Here is a 27,957-nt window from a genome sequence, read left to right as displayed (position 1 = left end):
GTAAAAAACACACAGTGCCTCCCCCTATTTTTTCCGTTTAGCACAAGGAGAGTCCCGAGCAGTCTACTGTGTGACAAGAGCGTGAAAAGATAATATATATCGGGAATAAATTCATTCTCGTGCATGTATATTTATATTTCTGCGGTATAAAAGGAGATGTCGGTCACATTTTCGTCCACACGGCCGAGGGGGAAAGGGGAGGTGACCCAGCAAACCATCCAGAAGGTAGGCTTGGAGGTGCTGGAGGAGGGATGCTGGTGCTGATGGTGGGAAAGTGCAGGAGTGAGATGATGATGGTGATGGTGATGGTGATGGTGATGATGATGATGATGATGATGGTGATGATGATGATGGTGGCAACTGTTCCATCCACACTGATGCAAACAAAACAGGGGCACTTTTTTGCAGTGTGTCCATCCTCAGTGGTCTAGCCATTGATTTTGTATTAATCAGTGGCCTTTCTGCGTGTGCTGATCGAGCTGTCATGTGCTTCATGCGTTACTGCAGTTGTGAAGCCATTTGTCACTGCACTCTTTGATTGTTGATGTATTTAAATGCATACTTATTGAAATGCTGATTGAGGGATTAGCTAAGATTATGCCAAAAAGGCTTTTTGTGTGCTTTAGCAAATTTTTGATGTGATGTTGGTGATATATTTATGTGTGTGTGTGTGTTCAGATCATCAACCTACTTCTAATATTAGACTAATAATAATAATAATAATAATAGTAATAATAATAATAATAACATAAGCAAATAAAAATTGCTTTTATTGCATTTATTGAAGGAAATCATTTCTGTTCAGCCCTACTTGGGCATGTGTGAAAAAATAATTGCCCCCTTAGCTAATAAATCAACCAGTTAACCGAATTTAATTGACTATTTGGTTAAGATTCAGTGGCCACACCCAGAGACTCAAGACTCAAGTTATAGCAAACATTTGACTGCAGTTGTTACTGACAAAGGTGGCACAACCAGGTATGAGGTCTTCAGGTTCAAGTTCAAGAGGCTTTATTGTCGTTTCAGGTATATATAAGTACACAGTGAAACAGAACACCAGTCCTCCAGGGCCATGATGCAACATGGGAACACAAGTGCAAAACAATACAATGTACACAGAGCAGACAATTCAGTGCAATAAATATGAAAGACTGACAATAAGTACAAAAACACAGGCCGTACACGGTACTGAGGATATGTAGATTGTGCAAAGCAGGATTTAACATACTATGACAAATATAGCAGATAGTTTAGCGTATTTGAGCTTAGCAGTGACTAAGGTAGCAATCCGAACAACAGTAACGGGATACAGTATTTGACTGACCAGATATATGATTTATATGATTTATTTAAGTGTGAAATGTAATAATTTAATGATGGTTTGGGGGGGGGGGCAATTACTTTTTCACATGGATGGTATAGTTTTTGAATAAATCTTTTTCATCAATAAATGAAATGATCATTTAAAAGATGCATTTTATGCTTCCTTGTGTTGTCTTTATCTTCTATTAAAATTAGTTGGATGATCTGAAACATTTAAATGTGATAAATTAGCAAAAGTAGAAGAAATCGGGTGAGGGGCAAATACTTGTTCACAGCACTGTAGGTAGTGTATCGTGTGCGTAGAGTAAGACACGGGGCAGCCCATGATTTCCATAAATAAATGCAGTTGTAGTTATGATATTAAACATTATTAGAAGGAACACAGTAACATTGCTGTGAAGTTTAAAGGGATTTTCCTCCCATTTTTAGTGGCTAAAATGTGAACAGAGTCATTCAGAGTGGTTTGGTGTGAAATGCTCTGTTCTAGAGTCAGAATCGCACACAGTGGTGGTGATAGGAACCAGACATCCACCTCTAAAAGCTCCCTCACAGAAAGTAATTAAGTGAAATGGTTATAAATACACTGCCTGATGTCTGAGACATTGTTTTATGATAGTTTTGAGACCATTTTAGTCTTATGATCCATTCATGGTGGAGGGATACATAATAGGCAGGGCGCTGTCAGGCAAAAATAGTCCCAGAAGAAAATGTATTATTTCAGATTTTCCACTATTTTCCCATCATCAGCATTCCATATAAACATGTGTAGGTTCGCTGGTGGTTGATGGTGTTTACACTGTTTGTTCTTGTCTAACTTAAAGGCATGAGTCAGTAATGCTAATGCTGCTGCTGACAATGAATGGAAGTGAATAGTCACCAGTTAGCGTTAACTAACAGACTTCATACTGACTGGTGGCTACTGGTGTCCAGTCATTGTTAGCAGCTGTTTAAGGGTTGCGGCCTCTTTAACTGCTGACTGTAAAGCACGATGTTTACTCTGAGTAAAAAAACCCACTTCACTGAAACACAAACTAGTGGAACGTCACTACAGGTCAGCTGAGCTGGGAGTGATCTATTTTTATCACAGAGTGATTTCTGATGAAAATAGAACCCAGAAGAAAGTCCCGCTCAAGGCTTTGAGTGCAGAAGCACTGTAGTCCTAAAAAAAGATGGTTCTTCAAGGGTTCTTTAGAAAAGAAAATGGTTCCATATACAACCATGAACACTCAAAGGACCCTTTGGATGATTAAAGCGTTCTTGGCATGATAGAAGGGTTTTTCAGATGTATGGAGAACTGCTATAGATGGTTCTATGTAGAACCTTTTTGAAAAGCGTTCTATATAGCACCCAAAAGGATGTGACAATGTCAAGCCTGTATCAATAAAAGGACTATCTAGAACCATATACAACACACACTTCATCCATCTGAAGAACACTTCCACCATGCAAAGAACTTTTTAATCATGCAGAGGGTTATTTGATTGTTCATGGTTCTATATAGAACCATTTTCTTTACCAAAGAGTCCTTGAAGAACCCTTTCTTTCCTCCATTTCTGCCATTGTTTTGGTGTTTATTATTCCTTTTTTTATTTTCTTCTTTTCTGTCTTGTTGTTTGTCTTTCTTTCTTTCTTTCTTTCTTTCTTTCTTTCTTTCTTTCTTTCTTTCTTTCTTTCTTTCTTTCTCTCTTATTTGGTTCGTGTAGTTAGTTCATTCTTTCTTTCTGTATGTTTTAATTTTTTTCCATTTGTTTATTTGTGTGGTTTATTTGCTATGGATGGTTCTGTATATAACCTTTTCGAAACAGGTTCTGTTTAGCACCCAAAAGTGTTGTTCTAATGTGAGCTGTAAGCCTGTAACAATAGAAGAACTATCTAGCACCATATACAACACACTCTCCATCCATGTAATGAACCCTTTCACCATGCAAAGGGTTCTTTGAGTGTTCATAGCTCTCTATAGAACCATTTTCTTTACTAAAGAACCCTTGAAGAACCACCTTTTTTAAGCATGTACAGCTGACAGAAGTTAAAGGTTTAGCTGAAAGAGACTGTCCTGCTAATCAAGTCTGTGTTCCTGTACTAGATGCTGGATGAGAACCACCACCTGATCCAGTGCATTATGGACTATCAGAGTAAAGGGAAGACGGCCGAGTGCACACAGTACGTCACGGTGATGTCACAGAGCAGAAACACTGTCAGTATGTAAACCAGTGCTGTGGGTTTATTGTGTTCTGCTGTGTTTGTTCAGGTATCAGCAGATCTTACACAGAAACCTGGTGTATCTGGCTACGATAGCGGACTCCAATCAGAACATGCAGTCCCTTCTACCTGCCGTAAGCTCCGCCCACTGCTCACCTGAGGCAGCACAGGCTGCTGAAGACACGCGGCTTTCTTTGAATTTTTTTTGCTTGTTTTGTTTCCCTTTTTTGTACATTTTGTCATTTGTTTCTTCCGTTCTTTCTTTTGTTTGTTCTTTTTTGTTTATTGCTTTTATCATTTATTGTTATTGTTTTTGTTTTTTACTTTCTGCTTTTCTAACTTTCTCTTCTTTCTTTCATATTCGGTTATTTTAGCTTATTCATTTTTTCTTTTGACTATTTTTTCCCTTCTTTTTTCAGTCTTTTAATGTAGTTTCTTTGTTATTTACTTAGATCTTTGTCTGTTACTATGTTCATTGTTTCCTTGTTATTGTGGTATTTATTATTTTATATTTTTATTTTACTCTTTTCTGTCTTGTTATTTATTATTCTTTCTTTTTTTTCTATTTTCTTGGTTTGTTTTTTGTCTGTCTGTTATGATCCATTCCTTTTTTTTGCATTTGTTCTTTTTTGTTCCTTTCTTTTTTTGCTCTTCCTTCCTTTCTGCTTTGTTTTTTCTTTCTTTTCTTTGTTTGTTTTAATTCCTCCTTCTGTCTTTCTTTTCCTTTTTTGATTTATTTTTGTACCTCTTGGTCTAACATTTGGCTCAGCTGTGAACGTAAAAAGTATTCAAATCATTTTAATTAATTTTAAATGTAATTTTTCTGACTCTGTTTTGTCTCTCTTCTCTATCTCTCTCTCCCTCTCTCTCCCTCTCTCTCTCTCTCTCTCTCAGCCTCCTAACGCCAGTATGAGTATGGGTCCGGGTGGGATCGTTCCGAGTGGTGGTCAGTCTCTTCACTCTCAGAGTAATCTGAATGACAGCATGGGCTCAGGTCTGCCCCCTACCTCACTGATGCAGAGCCAGCTCAGCAATGGTCAGCCTCTACAGCCCTGCATGAGTCTGTCTGTCTGTCTGTCTGTCTTATCTATCTGTCTGTCTTTCTGTCTAACTGCCTGCCTGTTCGACTGCCACTCTTTTCCGTTGCCTGCCTGTACGTCCCTCAGAACTCTCCATCTCTCGCCATGGTCACTGTCAGCTCACTTACTGTCCATCTTAAAAGAAAAGCTTGGCAAAAAAATCTAATTTACACAGTTTCCCCTCCAGGTGTAGTCAGTCAGGCCAGACATGTTTGGTGTCTGAAGTTTACTTCTTTATTTTTAGCACTGAAACTACGAGGCTAATGTAGCTATCAAGCTTATACCCAACCAGTTAGGTTTAACTGATATTCAGTTGACTGGTGTCTTTGTGAACTCTGGAAGAAAAAATGTTTAGGTTACTGTACTAAAATATCTGCATTTCATTAATTTACTGCATTCATAGCCATGCAGTAATAAATGCAGCATTTCTCTGTAATTCTAATTGAAGTTGAACCTTGATTTCTACATTTTCTAAATGTTTATATGTCAGCATCTGCAGATGTGTACATGAAAAATAGCGGCTATTAGCATCAGCCCATAATTCCCACACCAGTGCATATTGCTAACTGGTTGCGTAAATCATGGCATCAGGATATTAAATGATCTCTGATAGACTTTATTATATTGTTCCTGACATTGTATGACTCACTGTTACCTATAAAGGTGGAATGAAGTTCATTAGCATAGCTAAACACAGTTGTTTTAATTCTCTATATAGTGATATACACTATATAGACAAAAGTGTTGAGACACCTTCACATTACACCTACAGGAGTTTTTGTGGGTCCAATTCTTAACAGGCATTAATATATAGTTGGTCCCTCTTTGCAGCTCTAACAGCTTCCAGTCTTCTGGGAAGCTTTCTACAAGATGTTGGAGTTTGTCTATGGGAATTTTTGTCCGTTCAACTAGAAGAGCATTTGTATGATCAGACACTGATGTTGGACTAGAGGGCCTAGCTCACAATGTCAATTCTAGTTCATCCCAAAGGTGTTTGATAGGGTTGAGGTCAGGACTCTGTGAGGTCCAGTCAAGTTCTTCCACACCAAACTCACCCAGTCATGCCTTTATGGAGCTTGCTTTGTGCAGTCAGGCTCAGTCATGCTGGAACAGAAACAGGGATTATTTAGTTTTCAAATTTGCCCCAATCCTGCGATGGACTGGCGACCTGTCCAGGGTGTATCCCGCCTTCCGCCCGATGACCGCTAGGATGGGCTCCAGCACCCCCGCGACCCTGACGGAGAAGCGGCTTAGAAAATGGATGGATGGAATTTGCCCCAATTTTACCATAATCAGCTTGACATAGAAAACCTACCTAGAACATAGAGTGGTCATTAAAAACACTTAACTAGCTTTATAAATACATGCCTAAAATGATGGTTTGTCAAGGGTTCTTTAGTGAAGAAAATGATTCTGTGCAGAGCTGTGAACCCTCAAAAAAACCATTGCTTGATTTAAAAGGGTCTTTGCGTGGTGAAATGGTTCTTGAGATTGATGGAGAATGTGCTGTATATGGTTCTTAATGGAATCTTTTTGAAGAGAGTTCTATATAGCACCAAAAAGAGTTCTTCAGTTGTAACAAGTCTGATGTCAAGCCTATAACAATAGAAAAACCCTTTTTGGTGCGGTACAGAACCCTTTACAAAAAGGTTTTGCTTAGAACCAACACATTTCCCATCAATCTGAAGAACCCCTTGATGATGTAAATAACCTTGTAATTGTGCAGCTGGTTCTTTGAATGTCCATGGCTCTTTATAGAATATTTTTTCTTCCTACAGAACCCTTGAAGAACCTTCACTTTTGAGTGTACTTTTAACCCATTAACTTTACATTTAATGTAATTTCACTTCAAATGTAATCCTAAATGAAGCACAATATAAAGATATAGACTATAGCTGATCCAAATTCAGGCTAGCAGAACTACCCTAGCTAGCGCACAGCAATATAAATAAGCAAGTCTGTTTGAGATGTCTTAACAACTCAACACAGTTTGAGGTAAATATGTGAAGGTGTAGGGTTGCAGCTAACATGATGCTAATTGTTAAGATATAAGCTTCCGTTTACTTTCTCTACTTGTTAGCTACATTATCCTTGTAGTGCCAGTGATTAACCAATGACGCAAAATCAAGTTCTGGCTGGTCAGTGACATTGGCCATAATGGGAAAACTGTATAAATGAGATTTTTGGCCACACTAAGCTCTCCACCCATCCCGTGTCTTTGTTTCTTTAACGTTATGGTCTACTGATGAACTGAATGTGTGGCGTTGTGTGCACACGTCGTGCCTTTTTTATCTTGACTATGCAGTTTGACTGTGAGTGTGTGTTGTCAGGCCCCAGCCACGCCCCCATGCAGCAGCAGTCCGGCCCCGGGCCCTCCGCCTCCATGAGCCTGCCCTCCAGCAGCCATGGCTCTGGGCCTGGCTACAGCCACTCTGTGCCCTCCTCTCAGGGCACCACGCCTCTCCAGGGGCAGGGGGGCTACCCGTCCTCCTCCCGCGCCAACCTCAACATGCAGTCAAACCAAGGTGAGCCCTCCAGAGCGCTCGCCCTCCAGTCTAATCTAACAGAGACGTAGGAATTGGGTGAAATGAGACCAGTGGTTTAATTTATTCTGAAGTAGTGGGGGTACTGACTGTTTGACCTGATCATGGTTAGCAGGAATAGCATAACCAACACATAGTAATGTACCTAGAACACTAAGCTAGAAACAGAAATATCTAGAACTATGAATGTTACATACATTTATATATAGTTAAACCTGAATGTACAATGTAGTTCCTGTACTATGACTAGGCTAGATGACCCAATTTTGGCTAGCAAAACTAGCCTAGCTACCCTCTTCAAAAAGATGTTTCTTCAAGGGTTTTTTTCCTTTTGTAAAAAGGAAAGGTTCTATTTAGAACCATAAGTTCTATATAAAACCACTTGCATGCTTAAACGATTCTTTGCATGGTGAAATGGTTCTTCAGATTGATGGAGAATGTGTTGAATGTGGTTCCATATAACACCAAAAGAGGCTTTTCTATGGTATACAAGCTTGACATTGTAACAATATAAGAACCCTTATTACTGCTGTATAGAGCAGTTTTTAAATAGGTTCTGTGTATAACCATATATGGCGGAACAATATGTTCTCCATCAGTCTAAAGAACCATTTCACAGTGCAAAAAAACTATTTAAGCATGAAGAGGTTCCATATAGAACTCATGGTTCTAAATAGAACCAGTCCCTTTACTAAAGAACCTTTGAAGAACCATTTTGGTAAGATTGTTTAAGATAGCAATGTACTTTTAACCCATTAAGTTCACATTCATGTGGTATGTTGAATCTTGAATGTACATTGTAGTGGGCATAGTATAATTAGCTGACCCAAATCTAAGATAGCAAAACTAGCCTAGTTAGCTACATAATTTAACCCATTGATCACATTCGTGGTCTGAATTAGGCTCAGGGATCCTGAATGCATACTGTAGATTACTGTGACTAGCTTATCTGATTATGATTAGCAAGACTGGCCTTACTAGAACATACCGACATAATTAAAGACGTTAATTACATTTATGAGTATAATGAACTCATTCATTACATTCAGAGTGCAGTTTTACCTTAAAACATAATCCCTAATGGATTAGTAGTGGGCACATTCTGACTATCTTACCCATTAACGGTTAGCTAGACTTGCCTAGCTAGCGCCTAGCATCATTGGTAAAATAAATAAAGATATCGTTGTTACACGAGTGTTTTTCTTTTAGTATGGCTCATATTTCATTTTTACTATTTTTTTTCATAGTAAATAAAGGACTCATTTAGATACAACCTACAGGGCTAAAGTAGCTCAGTTGCTAAAAAGGGGTAAAGACCATTTTTCTTTGGTGTTTCAAGGATGTCAGGATTCTAAAGGTCACTGACCTCTTTCTTGTCCCCAGATGACCAGGAAACAGGAAAACTTTTCCATTTTTTTTTCCTTGCTGTGTGAAAATTTTGCATACATTGGTACTAATGGGCAGCTATGTATCATAGAATTCCATTCCATTTAATTTCTTTCCATTCATTTCCATTCCATTCTCATATCATTCCTGTTGCCGTTCAAAGCCCATTCTAATTACATTTTTATTTCTTTCCATTCCCATTCTGTACCATTTAATTTCATTTCATTTTGTTCCCATTCTATTTCATTTCATTCCATTCCCATTCTGTACCATTTAATTTAATTTCATTTTGTTCCCATTCCATTCCATTTCATTTAATTCCATTCCCATTCTGTACCATTTCATTTCATTTAATTTTGTTCCCATTCTATTTCATTTCATTCCATTGCCATTCTGTACCATTTCATTTCATTTCATTTTGTTCCCATTCCGTTCCATTTCATTTCATTCCAATGTGATTCTTATTCCATGCCCATCGCTGTTCCATTCTATTTTCCTTTTCATTTCCATTCAAGTTCCTGTTCCCATTGCTTTTCCATTCCTATTGCGATCCATTCTGTTCTGCTCCTTTACTTTCCTATTCCTGTTACTGTTCCGTTCCCATTCTCATTCTATTCTGTTTAGATTCATTTAATTCTGTTCCCATTCCATTCCAATTCATCCCCATATCATTCCTATTCCATGCCCATCCCTATTTCATACCATTTATATTCACATTCACATTCCCTTTCCTATTCTATTCCTGTCCCTGTTCCATTCCATTCCCATTCCAAACTTTTGTTACTACAGTGTTTAGTTTGTTCTTCACTACAGTGATGATACACTGAAACAAACAGTGTTGCAGACAGTACTTGTGTGCATTGCTTAGGAGTGTAAAAGTGTGAAAAAAGAAATCTTCCAGTGTTTGGTTGCTTTAATCCTCATTAGACTGAATGTTATGGAAGTGAACAGTGTGAAGATATGCTTCCACGTTGAATGATGCAAGTAGAACATCAGTGTGACCCAGAACGTGCACAAGAACTGAAGTAATGTTCTCAGTGTTTTTGTCCTTAGTGTGTGCAGAATACAGATTTTTTGAGTGTTGCTTTATAGCAATTGTCCTTGAAAATAAGGCAGCTAAAAACAAACACATTCAGTTCATCACTGGGAGTCCGCCTTTTCCTCCGCTGTTTAATTATTTACCCTCCTCTTCTAACAGGCTTCCCTGACCTTTAACCTTCCTCCCTGATATGCTGCCCCTTTTGTTCCCCCAACTGTGAGCGTTTCCTCGTTGTGCGAGCACTTACCCAAGCTTGGCTTTTGCTCTTTTTTCCACAACAAGTTTTTCCGTTTCCCTGACAGACCCCCTCCCAGCTTTCCTGATGCAGCTTCTGAACGGCTTCTCCTTGACCTTCACAATCTTTCCTGGAGGATTTTTTCTCATTTCTTTGTGATAAAGTTGTTGTTCTTATGGTAATATATGTGGTGTCACCCCCTCCTGGTTCTTCTCAGTCTCTATGATGCATCAGCAAGGTGCAGGACCCCACTATTCTTCGTCCCAGGCTGGGGGTCAGCACTACCAAGGCCAGCAGTCCATGGGCATGATGGGTCAGGGAAACCAAGGCAACAGCATGATGCCACAGAGGCCCATTGGAAGCTATCGTCCCTCTCAGCAAGGTAAGTGGAGCGTCCTTCCTCTCGTTCTGTTTGGTGTGGTTTGGTGCTGGCTGCTGGATGTGTTAGTGCTGGAGCAGGTGGTTCTGTATCGCGCTGAGAAATACATGGTCATTTACAATTTTCCCAAAATTACCCAAATTGTAGCTGATGGGCCAAATGTGGTGGGCTACCTCAAAATTATGTGTGAGCGTGTTATGTTTCATGAGAATTGTTTAAAAGTGGTTGTTTTTGTGAACTAAACTCTGCTCTGTAAAGAACTATTGGCATGTTATTATCTACAAATATCTACATTTTGTTGAATATACTTGATCAGTGTGTAAAGAAAGGAGCAGTGTTTGGCTTATTGACTGAGGGAAATTGTGTAAACTTGATCAAAAGTGGCATTTTGTATAGACTATGGACACAATGGTGAGGTCCTATATAGAGCAGTATTTTAATGTAAAGCTTGTTGGTGTGGATATCTCAGCCCAGTTTATTAAGAGGAGGGCCAGTCTACTTTGGATAAACTGTATAATAGTTCAGAACACAGTGAGCTTTGTCCAGTAGCAGTGTTCCTGACTAGGCCTGGACGATATCTAAAAATGACTAGCATGATATTTTCTTATTGGTTACATCACCCAAGTACATATGTTTCATAGACCTAGTTTCATAGACATAGTTCTTTATATTTTAAGTGCATATGTTTTTTACATTAAAATAATATAATACTGAGTAACCCAACATCATTTAAAAAGTACTTCACCTGTTGTTTTAGCAGAGGTTACTGTATTCATGAGCTCCTTCTGGTGTAGATTCATCCCTACTGGCCACTTGCAAGTCGTTACTGAAGTCATGCCCACGTGGTTTATATTCTGTTGTATCAGCAGAGTCACTCTGGATTTGAGCTATAGATGTCTTTAGAAAAGATATTTGTGACACTTTATTCTGAGTGGTCCTTTAGAAACAAACACTCAACACTCTCAGTAACATAGCAAAAATGTATGAGGGTTAGGATTAGGTTCTGGGTTGAGGTTAAGGTTAGGGCTTGGCTTAGGGGCAGTCGTGGGCTGGAGGTTAGGAAACGAGCCTTGCAACCGGAAGGTCACTGGTTCGATCCCCTGAGCCAACAGTACAAGTGCCCTTGAGCAAGGCATCTAACCCCTGACTCCCTGGGTGCCGCTCCGTGCAAGTGTGCTCACTGCCCCCTAGTGTGTGTGTTCACTAGTGTGTATGTGGCGTTTCACTACATGGATGGGTTAGATTGCAGAGGTGAAGTTTCCTTGTTGTGGGACTAATAAGGGTCACTTAACTTAATTGTAACTTAATTGGTCCAGGGAGAGGGTTAGGATTAGGTTTAAGGATGACGTTTGGATTAGGGCCAGGATTAGGTAATGTTTCAAAACATCTACAAGATATTTACTTCAGTGTATTCAGAGGCTTCACTACTGCAACTTCACTGATATGTTGTTGATGTGGTACTGATAATCTGTTAAGAGTTTATTAATGATCTACAAAGGACCATTCAAAAAAGTGTTACCAACATATTTTTAGAATTTTCATAATTTTACTCACCAGGACGCTTAAGCTGTATGGAAAATACTGCATTTTTATTACCTTTTTCATATCCTGTTTCCTTGCCATAGACAGAGGTCAGAGGACTTTTCCTTACTTCTGAAGGTTCCATGTCTAGAGCTAGGTGCTGTAGGATAATATGTTCAGTATGGCTATATTCGAAAAATTGAATGAAATATATATTGTTTCTATAAATAAATATAAATATGTGATGTTTCTATAGCCATTATCGAAAGCTGTTATGGTAATGTGTGTTTTTATACAACAATAAGTTTTGGCCACGCAAGCAGATTGGCTAACCGGGCTGTTATTTCAATGGGTTTGATAACTGTAGGACACACTCAAGCCTTGTAAAAGTTTTTTACTTCTTACTTTGTGTACAAACAGAAAATGGATACTTTTCAGATCACATTTGACCGACAGCCGATTTGGTCAGACTCTGAAGATGAGACTACACTAAATTCCCAAACTGTCATCACCACTGAGCAGCTTTTCAGTCAGCAGCTGTGATAAAAGAAAACCTAAACAACCTGGAATCAGCCAGAAATGAACTGAATACCATTTGCCAAACACGTAGTCTCATCTTCAGAGTCTGACCCAATTGGACTGAGCCATAAAACTGACGCAATAAAAAATAAAAAAGCTTGCTCAGCGGTGATGACAGTTTTGGGAACTGTCCTGTGACGTCCCAACAAGCTGCTTATTAAGGAACTATAATTTGGCGGAAGGAACTGCTGACATTAAAACATATTAATTAATTAATTTCTTACTTTATTTAACTGTTGTATATGTTGTACGGCCATGATGTTATTTTGCAATAACACATTCCCTCTTGTCTTCTATTGCTTAGTTGTCACATACAGTCAGAGATGCTCTATATGAATAGTAATGCAGTGCCTGTCATATCGTCATCGTGATATCCAACAGCTTTATCAAACATCACATTTTATGTCAATATCACACAGCCTTAATATCCAGTCACTTTAGCTCGGTTGTTTTACTGCAGCGAGTCACACTGAAGCAAGTTGATGTTCCAAAGCATCTCAGCATTTATTTTGTTCAAAATGCACTTAATGTAAAGCAAAATGAGTAGAAGCTGTAGAGCTGTTAAACTTAGCAATACAGTGTATAGCAGACAAAACTAACAGGCAGCTTCTTTACTTCTCTCTCTTGACTATTGAAAAGCACCACACTCTTTTTAAAGGAGCAAGAATTCCAGGAATTCCAAACATTTGTCTGCTGTATTATTCATACATTCCACTAATTGCATGAATCTAGGACTAAATCTAGGACTAAACACATTACAAGCACCAAAACTATTCGTCCGCATGAGCAAAGCTGTTTTCACAAGCAATATTAAGAATTTCCGCTTTTACTTTTTCAGGTTTTGGGCCCAGTTATCTCTGTACTTAGTGCTACAGGTCAAACTGACCTCATTACAGAGAGAGCTGAGATTGTTCTCAGCATTTTGATATGTAACATCAACAACAACATTTGGTAATACCTTGCCCTATCATCCAGGCCTATTCTTGACCTCTGCTCCTTTTAGACAGGCTTGACTTTAGGCTTAGGTTTTCTGGTTAACTGAGAAATCCTGCTGAACTGTCATCTAGCAGGTTGTTGTTGGACCAGACGGTCACGTGACCGTATGCTATTAGTGGAGTGTGACAGTGTTCTAGGACGAGATAGTCACGTGACTGACTGCTGGTTGCTTGAAGGAGACGAGCGGAGAAATTAATCACGGCTGTCGCTGCTCGTCCAGGAGCTCATAAATCTCTGCGTTCTCGCTGTGTCAGCACATGACTGAATACAGGGTTTGGGAGAGCACTCTGTGTTGGTGGATGGTGGAGGCTTTTGTGCAGTTGTCTGTGAATATCTCCATGATCAGTTTTCTACTGCAGGTCTAAACTGTGCTCAGAAGGCAGAGGATAGCTTGGTAAACAACGAACAGACAGTGACATTAAAGCATTGTGTTTTAGTCTTCTAACCCTCTGGTGTGACAGACTCTTTGTTCTTCTGGTGCAACAGAAGCAAATGAAGTAGATCCTGTTTGTGGGGGTGTAATGATAAATATACAGTACCACCATTTCTGATTCTGAAGTTAAAAATCGATTCTACTGAAATTTAATTCTGCTTGGTTTGGATAAGAGTTTTCCAGTAGATCTCTTTTAGTGTCTGCTGTGCCACCCTGTAACAAAATAAACAACCCAAAAATGTCACTATTACAATTTATAAGCCATTCTTGTCCTCTCCTGTCTATGTTGAGCTGTGGTCTCCTTCTGCACCTGCTCAGGTTTAGCCTTCATAATCTGCAACACTGCAGTAGAGAAACCCCACAACCCTCACAACCCCATAACACAGCAGAACAACTTACAGACCCATCACAGAAACCAGAAACTGGCCAAAAGTAAACACTTGAATGTTGAGAAAACAGAAATCAATATTTGACAATATTATATCATTAGCTCCTTGTGGTGGAGGGGTTTGCGTGCTTGAATGATCTTAGGAGCTATGTTGTCTGGAGCAAAAGCTCCTGGTAGGGTCTCCCATGGCAAACTGGTCCTAGGTGACATGTCAGACAAAGTGTGATCCATAATAACCCCTATGAAGACACAAAAACAGGACTTGTGTACCCTGCCCGGAACAAGGTTACCGGGGCCCCACCCTGGAGCCAGGCCTGGGGGAGGGGCTCGCCAGCGAGCGTCTGGTGGCCAGGCATTTACTCATGGTGCCCGGCCGGGCCCAGCCCGAAGGAGTTACATGAGTCCCCCCTCCCATCGACCCACCACCAATGGGAGGGGCAGTAGTAGGGGTTCGGTGCGTTGTGGATCGGGCAGTGTCCGAAGGCGTGGGCCTTGGCGTTCTGATCCTCGATTGCTGAAACTGGCTTTTGGAACTTGGAACGTTACCTCACTGGCGGGGAAGGAGCCTGAGTTGGTGCGCGAGGTTGAGAGATACCGGCTAGATATAGTCGGGCTCACCTCAACACACAGCTTGGGCTCTGAGTCCAATCTCCTTGAGAGGGGCTGGACTTTATTCTTTTCTGGAGTTGCCCATGGTGAGAGGCGGCGGGCAGGTGTGGGCTTTCTCATAGCCCCTCGACTCGGTGCCTGTATGTTGGGGTTTTCTCCGGTGGACGAGAGGGTAGCTTCCCTACGCCTTCGGGTTGGGGAACGGGTCCTGACTGTTGTCTGTGCTTATGCACCGAACAGCAGTTCAGAGTACCCAGCCTTCTTAGAGTCCTTGGGAAGGGTGCTTGAAAGTGCTCCTCCTGGAGACTCTATTGTCCTACTGGGGGACTTCAACGCTCACGTGGGCAATGACAGTGAGACCTGGAGGGGTGTGATTGGGAGGAATGGCCTCTCTGATCTGAACCCGAGTGGTGTTCAGTTTTTGGACTTCTGCGCAAACCACAGTTTGTCCATCACGAACACCATGTTTGAACACAAGGATGTCCATAAGTGCACATGGCACCAGGACACCCTAGGCCGCAGTTCAATGATTGACTTTGTAGTCGTGTCATCGGACTTGCGGCCATGTGTTTTGGACACTCGGGTAAAGAGAGGAGCTGAGCTGTCAACTGATCACCACCTGGTGGTGAGTTGGATCAGGTGGTGGGGGAAGATGCCGGTCAGACCAGGCAAGCCCAAACGCATAGTGAGGGTTTGCTGGGAACGTCTAGCAGAAGAACCTGTCAGATTGATCTTCAACTCACACCTCCGTCAGAACTTTGACCAGATATCGGGGGAGGTGGGGGACATTGACTCAGAATGGGCCATGTTCCTTTCCTCCATTGCTGAAGCGGCTGACTGTAGCTGTGGCCGTAAGGTAGTTGGTGCCTGTCGGGGCGGTAATCCTCGAACCCGATGGTGGACACCCCAGGTGAGAGATGCCGTCAAGCTGAAGAAGGAGTCCTACCGGGCATGGTTGGCCTGTGGGACACCAGAGGCAGCTGGCAGGTATCGACAGGCCAAGCGATCTGCGGCTTCAGTTGTTGCCAAGGCAAAAACCCGTGTATGGGAGGAGTTTGGTGAGGCCTTGGAAACTGACTTTAAGTTGGCTCCGAAAAGATTCTGGCAAACCGTCAGGCGACTCAGAAGGGGAAAGCAGTGTGCCACTAGCACTGTATATAGTGGAGATGGTGTGCTGCTGACTTCGACTGAAGACGTCATTGGGCGGTGGAAGGAATACTTTGAGGACCTTCTCAATCCCACCGACACGTTCTCCAGTGAGGAGGCTGAGTCTGGGGACATGGGAATAGGCTTGTCCATTACTGAGGCCGAAGTCGCTAAGGTAGTTAAGAAGCTCCTTGGTGGCAAGGCTCCAGGGGTGGATGAGATCCGCCCTGAGTTCCTCAAGGCTCTGGATGTTGTGGGGCTGTCTTGGCTGACACGCCTTTTCAACATTGCGTGGGCATCGGGGGCGGTGCCACTGGATTGGCAGACTGGGGTGGTGGTGCCTCTTTTTAAAAAAGGGGACCGGAGGGTGTGTTCCAACTACAGGGGAATCACACTCCTCAGCCTCTCTGGCAAGGTCTATGCAGGGGTACTGGAGAAGAGAGTCCGGCTTATAGTCGAACCTCGGATCCAGGAGGAACAGTGCGGGTTCCGCCCTGGTCGTGGAACACTGGACCAACTCTTCACCCTCTCCAGGATTCTGGAGGGTTCATGGGAGTTTGCCCAACCAGTCCACATGTGCTTTGTGGATCTGGAGAAGGCATTCGACTGTGTTCCCCGGGGTATTCTGTGGGAGGTGCTTCGGGAGTACGGGGTACATGGCTCTTTGCTACGAGCCATTCAGGCCCTGTACAAACAAAGCTGGAGTTTGGTTCGCATAGCCGGCAGTAAGTCAGACTCGTTCCCAGTGAGAGTTGGACTCCGTCAGGGCTGCCCTTTGTCACCGATTCTATTCATAATTTTTATGGATAGAATTTCTAGGCGCAGTCAAGGGATGGAGGGTGTCCGGTTTGGTGACCTCAGGGTCACATCACTGCTGTTTGCAGATGATGTGGTCCTATTGGGGACATCAGGCCGCGAACTTTAGCTTTCGCTGGATCGGTTTGCAGCCGAGTGTGAAGCGGCTGGGATGAGAATCAGTACCTCTAAATCCGAGACCATGGTTCTCAGGCGGAAAAGGGTGGAGAGCCCTCTCTGGGTTGGGGATAGGCTCTTGCCTCAAGTGGAGGAGTTCAAGTATCTCGGGGTCTTGTTCACGAGTGATGGTACAAGGGAGCGCGAGATTGACAGGCGGATTGGTGCTGGGTCAGCAGTGATGCGGGCTCTTTACCAGTCTGTTGTGGTAAAGAAAGAGCTGAGCCATAAGGCAAGGCTCTCGATTTACCGGTCGATCTACGTTCCCACCCTCACCTATGGTCATGAGCTTTGGGTAATGACCGAAAGAATAAGATCGCGAATACAAGCGGCCGAAATGAGTTTCCTCCGCAGGGTGTCTGGACTCTCCCTTAGAGATAGGGTGAGAAGTTCAGTCATCCGGGGGGGACTCGGAGTAGAGCCGCTGCTTCTTCACGTCGAGAGGAGCCAGCTGAGGTGGTTCGGGCATCTGGTTAGGATGCCTCCTGGACGCCTCCCTCGGGAGGTGTCACAGGCGAGTCCACCTGGGAGGAGACCCCGGGGAAGACCCAGGACACGCTGGCGCGACTATATCGCCCAGCTGGCCTGGGAGCGCCTCGGAATCCCCCTTGGAGAGCTGGTGGAAGCGGCTGGGGAAAGGGAGGTCTGGGCTTCATTGCTCAGGATGCTGCCCCCGCGACCCGAACCCCGGACAAGCGGAAGATAATGGATGGATGGATGGATGGATGGATAGCTCCTTGTGCTACAGAGTGTCTACAAGTCAAAGCCAAAATAAAACTGAAGCTGAAATGCTGTGGCTGTGATCCAGACTGAAAAGCCCAAACAATTGCCTTGGAAAAATGCAGTTAGATTGTGTGCGTACATTTTTTAATTAAGACTGTATGACATGTTTCTCTGTGGCACATTTGCAGCTTATTTGTTGCTTGTACACTTCCACAAGCAGTTACTAATTTTCCAAGCATCTGGAAATCACGAGTTCGATCCCTGGTGATACCTTGGTCTCCCTGTGGGGGTAAGATAGCACCCCTGTCTTCCCCATCACCCAGCATAATGCTAGCCAGCACAGGTGTCTGTTAGCTGACATAACAGAACTGGTGGTTAACGCTATCCTCCAAACACGTTCAGCTGTCCAATGGTGTTACGGACTCCTGTGAGGAAGCCTGTGCTAGCCTTCACCCTCCTAGCACTGGTAGTATCGTGCAATGGGGAGTCCTAACTAGTGGGTGGAATTAGATATGACTAAATTTGGGAGAAATTGAGTGTGGGGGTGTGCATAGCGTAAGCCCCGCCCACATTACTCTGATAGGCTGCACCTAAACTAGTTTTGATCATTGACAGTAGCCAATATGACGATATTAAAAGGTGTTGTGATAAATTGTCAAAATCCAATTATGTCAAAAGTGTATTTTCTAGTACTTTTAGAATGATGACCAACTGCATGTTTTAGTGCGAAGAGAGCATCGAGTAATCCTGTTTGACTGGATTTAGTGTGACATAAAAAGGTTAAAAGAATCAGTTGTACTTTTCAGATGTTGAAAAAAATAAATATCATGAGATTACATTTCGATATTACATCACTTTTGGAGTATTGCGATGTTGTGTTTTGGTTTAATTACGTTTGGTGTTTTTATTGAGTTTTGCTAAGTTTTTGAAGGAAGTTGTGATATCTGGAGTTTCTGCACACCAGCACTAAAAATGTCCTTTCCCTTTTTTGGCCATGTTGGAATTCTCCTTAATTCATTTGTATCCCCTTCCCACTTGCACTCAGTTTATTCTGCAAATTCCCTTTTTCCACATCATCCCCATGGAATTTCCTTTTTTTTTTGACCCTCTTATTTTTTAAAATTTAGGGTTTTTAATGATTTGCTTTGCAGATTCCATGTGAGGGACCATTTTATTTGTCACAGATCTTACTAATTATGAGCAGACCTGACCATCTTTTTATTGATCGTGCATTATTCCCTCATGATGGCATTAGTCATGCTAAACCCTCAAAAAGCTGTAGATTTTATTCCATCTTACAGATCCCCTCTCTCCTTTCTCCTCTCTCTCCTAAGTAGTCCAAACATTGCCAAGTCCCCTTTATGACCCCCTCCAGAGCCCTATAATCAGCCTCTTGGCTGATTGGCTGATTAACCCTTAAATTCACGGGTATATCTGCAACACAGTGTTAAAATTTTGGGTTTTTTAGTGATGTGGCATTTATGTTTAACACAAACAGACAGACACTTTGTCATGATAGCGTAAAACTCAGAATATTTCATTAATAAATTATCATATCAGAAATGACAATATTTGTTATATTTTAATTTAGTTATATTTGTTATTTATCTAGCATTTTCAAATAACAAAACGGCATTCATAACAGCTTGACTGTGTCAGGCACTAGTTTATATTAAACAATTAGCAAACCTGTACATTTTTTTTTTACAGGAAAAAAAATCTTACAAAAATTCTTTTGTGATTTTTTTGATGTTTCAAACAACAGCATTTCAGGAGAAATTTTTTTTTTGAAAATTTCAGGAAATAATGTCACATTGAACAAAATTGTAGGCTTGTGCCTTAATTACATTATAAAACCGGTAAAAAAGTGAATTTTTGCCTGAAAATGTAATTCTATGGAAACAAAATTCAACTTTTGAACTATTTATTCCAGATTTTCAGGGATTGTTCTTTGGTTTATGGTATATTTAAATGTACTAAAACAGAAGACGTAGAGATGGATGTTTGAAGTTAATCTAATTGTTTTCGTGCATTGTATCAGATCTACGCACTGAAGTACATCAGATATTTGATACTGCTATTATTACTCATATCATGATACTATTTTGCCAGTTAGATATTAAACTTAAAGTAATACTTTATATAATTGAAAAGAGTATTGCAGTTAATAATTTTACCAAATATAGTGTAGATATTTCCAACAGTAGTATGTTGAACTAATAGTAGAACAGGGCATTACAGAATTTACTTGAAAATGGGTTAATGGATTATTTAGATATTAAATACTTTCATATCTACTGTCAGTGTATTTGACTATAAGTATAGTTTGACTAAATATAACACACCTAATTGGAAAAAGAGTAATGTTACATAAATAAGAAATACCGAAACATCAGAGATTTAGAGATATTGAGGGCCATTTTTTTCCAGATTTTCAGTAGGTCATAAAATGTAAAGCATGCCATAGGATCTTCTTTTTTGCTAAGATTAAACATACTTTAAATCAAAGAATCTGAAGATTTCATGCATTTAGCATCAATTTAGCCTTGGCCACTGTGTAAAGCTATATCTCAGGCAACAATATGGACACAAGCCATTATTTTTGCATGATATCAGTTGGAAACATTGGCATTATTTCCTGAAAATATTCAATGTGTTTTCCAAAATCTGGTACTTTGAGGTGGATTTACCCATATATTTTATTGATTGCTAAGGGTGCTGTAGCAGAAGAACCACTGATAATATGTGCACATAATAAAGAAAAACATAATTATACATTGGTAAATAGTTTGACATAAATGCAGCTCTCTGCAAAAATCAGAGACCACCCTTCATTTATTGAATTTCCTGTCAAAACGGCCTTTAAGCACAAGTTATTAATTCCTTAAGATGTATTTTTGTTAATCCTTCCACTGTGAGAAGAAAACTCAGCGCTATGGATCTGAAAGGATGTGTAGCTGTCAAGAAGCTTAACTGAGAAAAGGAGACGGACACATCAAACAAAGAAGCTGGACAATGGACTGACCACCCCAGAGTCCAGACCTCAACATAACTGAATGTGTTTGATTACTTCAGAAAATGATCAACCAACTTCTAAGACTTTGGAGGTGTGTCTGCAGATTTCTATGAGAAGCTGAAAGTGAGTCTTCTGAAAAGAATGGAAGCTGTAATAAAAGTAAAAAAGAGTGTTTTCTGCCTTTTTCCCAGCATTGAAAAGTGAATATCTTGGACTTCAGGGCCTTTTTGACTGGAAAAGAAATTAAAATAAAGTCAAAGTCTCTGACTTTTGCACAGCAGTGTAGGTTGAGGAATATTAGGGAGGTGGGGACCAAAAAAAAAATGGACAGGGTAAAGAGGTAAAGAGGTAAAGGGGGGTGAGGTTAAGGGTCACGAGTGGCCCGAGGTATAAATTTAAGGGTTAACCAACCCTGGTGTCACCCTGTCTTTCAGGATCTGCCCCGCAGTACATGGGCCAAGAGGAGTTCTACGGAGAGCAGTACGGACACACTGCCAGCTCCAGCGAGCCCATAAACCAGCAGTATTACCCCGATGGTAATCACACGGACGCTCAACCCTCACACACACACCCACACGCACCAAAGTACACACTCATCCACCTCCTCCAACCCTGGAACATCTCCTCCCCCTTCTTCCTCTGCCTCAGTTTTGTCCGGAGTCGCTGGGAGAACCCCTTTCTGTTCCTCTCCCCTCCTGCTTTTCATGTGCTTCTCTTTTACATTTTGCACCTCAGCGACTAAAGTCCAATTCCAAGCCTCTCCTCTTTCGCGAAGACGCTTTCAACCTGTACTTTCCTCCCTTGTTACATCTGTCACTATCTATTTTTCCTTATCTACCCCCTCTACCTCTTCTCGTGAAGGCACTGAGGCTGATCTCAGAACAGCTCTTCCTCCTCTTTGATTGTGAACCCTTTTTTGGTGTGCCGAAATTTCAGATCTATCTTTCCTTTTCCGTTTTTTGCCATCTTTCTTTGGTATGGAGTTAGGTGTGGTAGGTTGAGGCGTGTTGGTGTGGGTGTGGGGGGAGCATTGCCTGGTCTTTGCCATTCAGTGTTGGGGTCTGGATTGTGTTGTGCCCTGGCGGAGGGTATGTGCACAGTGTTTTGTTTGTGTTTGAGCTGATATTGTGCCCCCTGTAGGTCATGGAGAGTACTCCTATCAGCAGTCATCCTACGGAGAGCAGGGCTACGAGAGATCATTTGAAGAATCCTCACAGCACTATTATGAAGGTGGTGGGTACCAAAATACACAAATCTACATAAGGACTTCATAACATAAGCATTGAAGCTGCACTGTAAAAGATTCTCAGACCACACCATCTGTATTTATGCAAGCAGGCAGAAAAAAGGTTGATGTTTAGCTGTCAAATAGTCTCAAAATCAACAATATACTGATGAGGATATGATGACAATAGTAAATAATTTACTCACATCCTCAGAAGGCACATCCTTCACCAAGTTTTGGCCGATTTCTCCTTGAATTTTCTTTCAATCAACAGATTCATCCACTCAGGGAAGAAGCACAACCCACACTACAAAGTGTTCTTCCACATGTTGCATGTACTTACACATTTCGACCAGGCATCCAAATCTTACATAATGCAGCTTAAGAAACAGTTCTTCAGTATTTAAGAATTGCTTATATCACAAAATTTATGCAAGGGAAAATGTAAATGAATAGAGAATGCAACTTATTTAAAGGCTACCTATAAAGAGACATCATGACACATGCGTAAGCACTGAATGTCTTTACAAAGCAATACTTAAGCAAGCTGTACCAGTAATTTCAAGGCAGTGTAAGATCTTTTATAAAGTAAATAACATTGACATAAGGGCCTTAAACTAAAGGGTAACTCTACATAGAGACATGCATAAGGCACTGAGTAATGTATCTATAACACAATGCTTAATTATTTATAAAAGACTTATGCCATTAATTGCAAGACAACACAAGATGTTTAATAAAGTCATGACATGTATTGACATAAAGGCAGTTCAACTAAAGAGTAACTCTTTATTTAAACGCTGCCCAGATTGGGCCTTTGTAAACTTTGAATGATGTATTTATATAGCAGTACTTGAGTCTTCATAAATAGCCAATGTCAGCAATTTCAAGGTAACATAACAATGTTTTATAAAGTAAATTCCATGGTACTGACATAAAGGCCCTTTTAACTCTCAATTTCTTTAGAACACATGCACGAGAAATGAATAATGTATTTTTAAAGGAGTACTTGATGAGTACTATACTTCAAAGGAAGACGTCCGCTTAATATACAAAGTGTATATGAAGTATATAATATATAAAGTGTATATGAAAGATCTCTTTTTCTACTTGAGTATGTCAGTACATAATCACTTGCACTTTAAATGTACTTTAGTATCAAAAGTAAAAATACTGTGAGTTATTACAGTTATAATGCTTATTATTATTTTGATGAACAGTTTCTATTAAGGAAACCTGCATACTCGCTGACATGAGAAACCGTTAGTACAGTTTCTCACAGCAGAACTCTTTTTGGTGCCGTACAGAACCATATACAACACATTCTCTATCAATCTGAAGATTTAACCATGCACAGAATCATTTGATCATTTTATAATTTTATTGAGTTCATGGTTCTGTACAGAACCACTGTGTTTAATAAAGAACCCTTGAAAAACTCCTGCATCTGTTATCTTGATAAAAATCAGTTTGATTACAACCATCCTGTTTGAACTAAGCCACTATGTAAGATAATGCTTACTATAATGATTATATCAGGGATGAACAATAATATTGATCAATGATATAATATTTAGGTGACTAAAAAAATCTGTGGCTTATTAATTTCACTGCATGTGTAACTCTACGCTGTTTTTTCAGTCCTGTGCCCACCCACTTCCTCATGATTTCATCCCACTCCCACAGAAAATCAGAATCATTTGTCCTATTCCACCCACAACCGAAACGTTTTGTCCTGCTCTCGCCCAAGCAGTCCTGTCAGGACGAACTGATATCCAATATCTGACACAGATATACATTATTCTCTGCTGAAATAACAGCAATTATGGTCATCAGACTCACTGTGAAGTAACTTGACCAAAGTCCATTTTTTCCTAGTAAACACAAAGCAGAAATTAAACCACAATGCAGTTATTTTTGGTATCTGGGGCTTGTTTACATGCTTCACAGCTCTTTAGAATGACTTCATTCATTTAAACCGTTTTACTGTTATTTTGTATTGTATACATTTGGGGAATTTCCCTCTATGGGTGTTTAGTCCCGCTCCCTCCTGCAGTGGCCTGGGTACCCGGCCTCTCCCATGCCTGCCACTGAAAATTAATCCCATGCTGCAAGGTATTGTGATGAGACCCATGACTGCAGAACTATACAGATATAAATATCACATCCCTCTTTAATGATAATTCAGTTAAACCTAGTCCCAAATTCTACAATACATGTACATGTTTATGTATCAGGACCAGCAGATATGTCCAAGAAGGATTGTTGATGTGTTTAATTGTGTTGTTGTGTTGTAGGAAACCCTCAGTACAGCCAGCAGCAGCCACAGTATCAGCAGAGTTCAGGACAACAGCAAACCTTCAGCCAACAACAGTATCCCTCACAACCGGGCTATAGCGGACAGCCACAGGGTTATGGTAATGATGTACACATTCAAGTGTATTGCTTTTTTTTATATTTCTGTGCAATCTTTATTGTATAATGTTTTATTATGTTTTATATAAAATAACACAAATATTGATTTGATGTGCTAAACTCATTCATGTCCACCGACAAAAAATCTAATATGTTGAGAAAAATGTCACATAACTTCTGATTGAGCTAAGGTAGTGAAATTGCATATACTTATACTGTGAATGAATGACTACATAATACGTTTACTCCTAATCTTAGATTTCTATCGTTTTGTTCAAAAATCCGACTACATTTAATGATGAATTGGTCAAAAATCCTTTTTAGCCTTATGTTTTTAAAAATCTGATTTGAGCTTGCATATGGACCCAAATACAAATAAAATTTGAGATGTGAGTCACTCACAATTTAAAAAGCCATGCTACGTCCCTGATGACCAGTCCGTTTGTGTAATTAGGTCCAGGTCAAGGTGGCCCCTCTCAGTACTCTCAGTACCAGCAGGGTCAAGGTCAGCAGTATTCTTCATATCGCTCCGCACAGTCAGCACCTGGGGGTCAGCCACAGAGACCCTACACCTACGAACAGGTACACCACACATGCAACACACACTACTGAACTCTCAAAGATCCTCTGCTGCAAACATCACATCCTCATATCCGACATTTTTCTTAGATTTTAGTTTTTCCCATGAGTGTCCACTCATGTACCAAACACAGTCATAATTCATTTCTATATGACCCAGCCTGTTTATCACGTAGAATTAAACAGGCTACTTTGTTACTGTGACTTTAAAACTGAAATATGTAAACAAGCTGTGTTCTGATTGGCTGGACTTATTCAAAAAGAACTCAGAGCTATGCTGTCTTTATATCCTTAATGGATATAGTAATATCTTTATTTAAAGAGTGGTTTGATACTGGTGGGAGCTCAAAATACTTTACAGACAGGTGATAACGTTTTTCAGTATACATGTGAATTAGTTGCTGCATGAACAATGAATTCAAAACAGGCTGTTTTAGCAGTTTAGTTTCTGTGTATAGACTGTATGGACTAGAGTGTGAAAAGTTTCCAATATTTACAAATCATTTCAAACTCCTGTTTTTCAAAAAAGCGAGGAAAGATACGTTTTTTAAGTTCACTTACAGTTGGCTGGGGCAGATCTAGCAGAGCAGAAATTTCACCATCTGGCCCGAATTGATGTTAATGTAAAATGCTGCCTGAGATTCACTTTTTTAAGGCAGTGTATATGCACTTTTGTCTCATTAAAAGACTGTAAGAAAGATGCTAGTGCTAACAGCTAGCAATGAGGTGTTGTATCTTGGCAACAGCGTGATGTACAAAGATTTTTGTACTCATTATCTTCTTTTCTTTGAACTATTTTCCCTGCAGGGTCAGTATGGGAATTACCAGCAATAAGGACATGCAGCTCTGGGGATGGCAGTGCTGTTGATCAAGCAGGATTACACTGTGTACATCCCAACGTAGTGATGCTGAAGAGTAGAGCTAGACCTGCTGCAGTCAGCTTAAAGGAGCTCAGCTCTGTCTGCTGCAGAATGATATTGGAATCCACTTTCCTGTCTCTTTAACTGTTAATATTCTCACTACTTTATTTCACCTACCTCCTTTTCATTTCTCAGAGGACTTTAGAACTGGTATCTCTGTACAGAAACAAAATTAGATATGCTGACTTAACAGAAACAAAACAAACAGAAATATAATCCTGTTCATATTTTCATATTTAGTGCGTCAACTGTGATTTTCCTTTTAGTGGAGAGAAAAAGACGAGCGGATTAACCTACCTGGTGTAATTCAGCTTGAGCCAGGAGTTTTATAGATATATACATATATATTTTTGTTTTGTTTTTGTTTGTTTTATATGTAAAGGGGTTAAGGAAGCATTCATATTAGCTGTTTTTTTATTTTATTTTATTTTTCAACCTGTCTGTTATGCTTTATTCCTGTTAGTGCTGGATGGTGTTGATGAAATTAAATATTACAATGTTTCCCAAATATATCACAGTATCAAGTAATGTTTATGTTAATATTTATGGAGTTAATGAAATCATACATTAATAAGGTTACGAAATTAGCATTAATAAAGCTATCCCTTGCCTCCAGGAGGAATTCCACTGCCTTTCCAAAATTTTCTGCTTAATGTTTCAGATGTAAACAGAGTGATTCAGAGTGGTTTGGTGTGAAATGGTTCAGATTTCTTGACAGTGGTGGTGATAGGAACAAGGGGTCGCCATGACTACAACACAAATACAGTAAAACCACCAGTGAACCTACACTTGTCTTCTGTGTTTTATATGGAATGTTGATGATGGTAAAATAGTGGAAAATCTAAATACATTTTCTTTGGGGTCTATTTTGCCTCACAATGCCCTACATATTATGGATCCATCTACCATCAATGGAATCTAAGGCCAAAATCATTTTTAAACTATCATAAAATAATGCCTCAGTCACCAGGCAGTGTATTCATAACCGTTTCATGTAATAACTGTCTGTAAGGGAGCTTTTAGAGGTGGACGTCTGGTTCCTACCACTGTGAACATTTCTGACTTTCTCCAAAACGGAGTGTTTCACACCAAACCACTCTCAATGCCTTTGTTTACATCTTAACCATCTAATTATGCAGAAAGTTTATTAACTTCATGAAGTTAATAAGTTAGCATTTATGAGGTTAATGAGTGAATCCAGGCTTCCACGATGTTAAAAGAATGTCTTACAGTCCTGACAGAGTGTGGACCATTTCGGATTATCACTTAACACCTTACAGAATATTAGAACCAATACAGAAGCTACATTTACAGACAGAAAATGCTTTTTAGTTTGCATTTTTATGTATGAATGGTGTTTTACTGCACTCAGCAAATTATATACACAGCAGTTATTTATCAATACTACAAAAAACTAAACACAAATCAATATATTTTTGTGTGCATTAATAGTGTTATACAGATACAGACGATCTATCAGCCTGCATTAATATCGCCTATATTTTTCCTGCCCCACCCAAAGCTGAATTTAGTTGCATTAATGCGCTGTATCTTTATGTTACTGTCTGCCTGTGCACAAACTGTGAAGAACTGTGGAAGCTAATATACATTAACATACTGCTTTAATTACTGCATATCACAGTCATGTATATGTGCTTTGTATGTACTTGCGTGTCTGCACTGATGCTGTTCTGCATTATTCATATTTTATATGAAAATATCCACTCGGTGTGTTAGCGTAGCCTACAACAGAACGAGTGAGAGGTATTCTCTCTGTTTGTATGTCAAATTTTGTTATACTTTTGTTACTGTCATCATTTGAGAACGAGCAGTTTTGATTTATTTTGCACTTTATTAGCCTTTTTTGAATGAATGGATGAATGATTATGTGACAAATGATATTATGTCATATTATCTAGCATGACCTCATATGACATGCTTTTTATTGCATGTCAGAGTATGTGACTGACCACTTGAAATACATTTATTTTATCGATTTTATGTTTGTTTGTTTTTTTGTTTTTGTTTTACTTGCTTGCAAAATTTGAGCCACATATAAGATTACATTTTGGATCCAGATCTGATGATAGCCAAAGCATACAATCTGTACCTTTCATAATGTGTAAATATTTTGAATGAAAAATGTCCTTTTCCAGTGTAACGCTTTTAATTTGCCTTTATGAATGTAGGCTTTTCTAACAGTCAGGGTGTCGTCAGTGTGCTGTGATACGTTTTACTGTTTTTGTCTCATT

The 27,957-nt window shown here is 40.2% G+C and overlaps 1 protein-coding gene across 3 annotated transcripts; it reads left to right on the top strand.

The window, feature by feature from the left end:
* Positions 1-48: 48 nt before the first annotated feature.
* On the top strand, positions 49-27,706 carry LOC108442506 (SS18L1 subunit of BAF chromatin remodeling complex). Of its 3 annotated transcripts, XM_017722580.2 has the most exons (11): positions 49-225; positions 3,407-3,483; positions 3,572-3,656; positions 4,417-4,558; positions 6,932-7,126; positions 10,022-10,186; positions 21,001-21,102; positions 21,707-21,799; positions 24,089-24,208; positions 24,661-24,788; positions 25,593-27,706. In XM_017722580.2, the coding sequence occupies exons 1-11, from the start codon at positions 157-159 to the stop codon at positions 25,617-25,619; spliced, it is 1,203 nt and encodes a 400-aa protein (XP_017578069.1). In that variant the 5' UTR covers positions 49-156; the 3' UTR covers positions 25,620-27,706. The 3 variants fall into 3 exon arrangements, with proteins under 3 accessions (XP_017578069.1, XP_017578071.1, XP_017578070.1); XM_017722582.2 differs by lacking the exon at positions 6,932-7,126; XM_017722581.2 differs by lacking the exon at positions 21,001-21,102.
* Positions 27,707-27,957: the final 251 nt, after the last annotated feature.

The sequence above is a fragment of the Pygocentrus nattereri genome, chromosome 9, assembly GCF_015220715.1.
Source record: "Pygocentrus nattereri isolate fPygNat1 chromosome 9, fPygNat1.pri, whole genome shotgun sequence".
In the NCBI taxonomy this organism is placed as follows: domain Eukaryota; kingdom Metazoa; phylum Chordata; class Actinopteri; order Characiformes; family Serrasalmidae; genus Pygocentrus; species Pygocentrus nattereri.
This window is presented reverse-complemented; position numbering and strand designations above follow the sequence as displayed.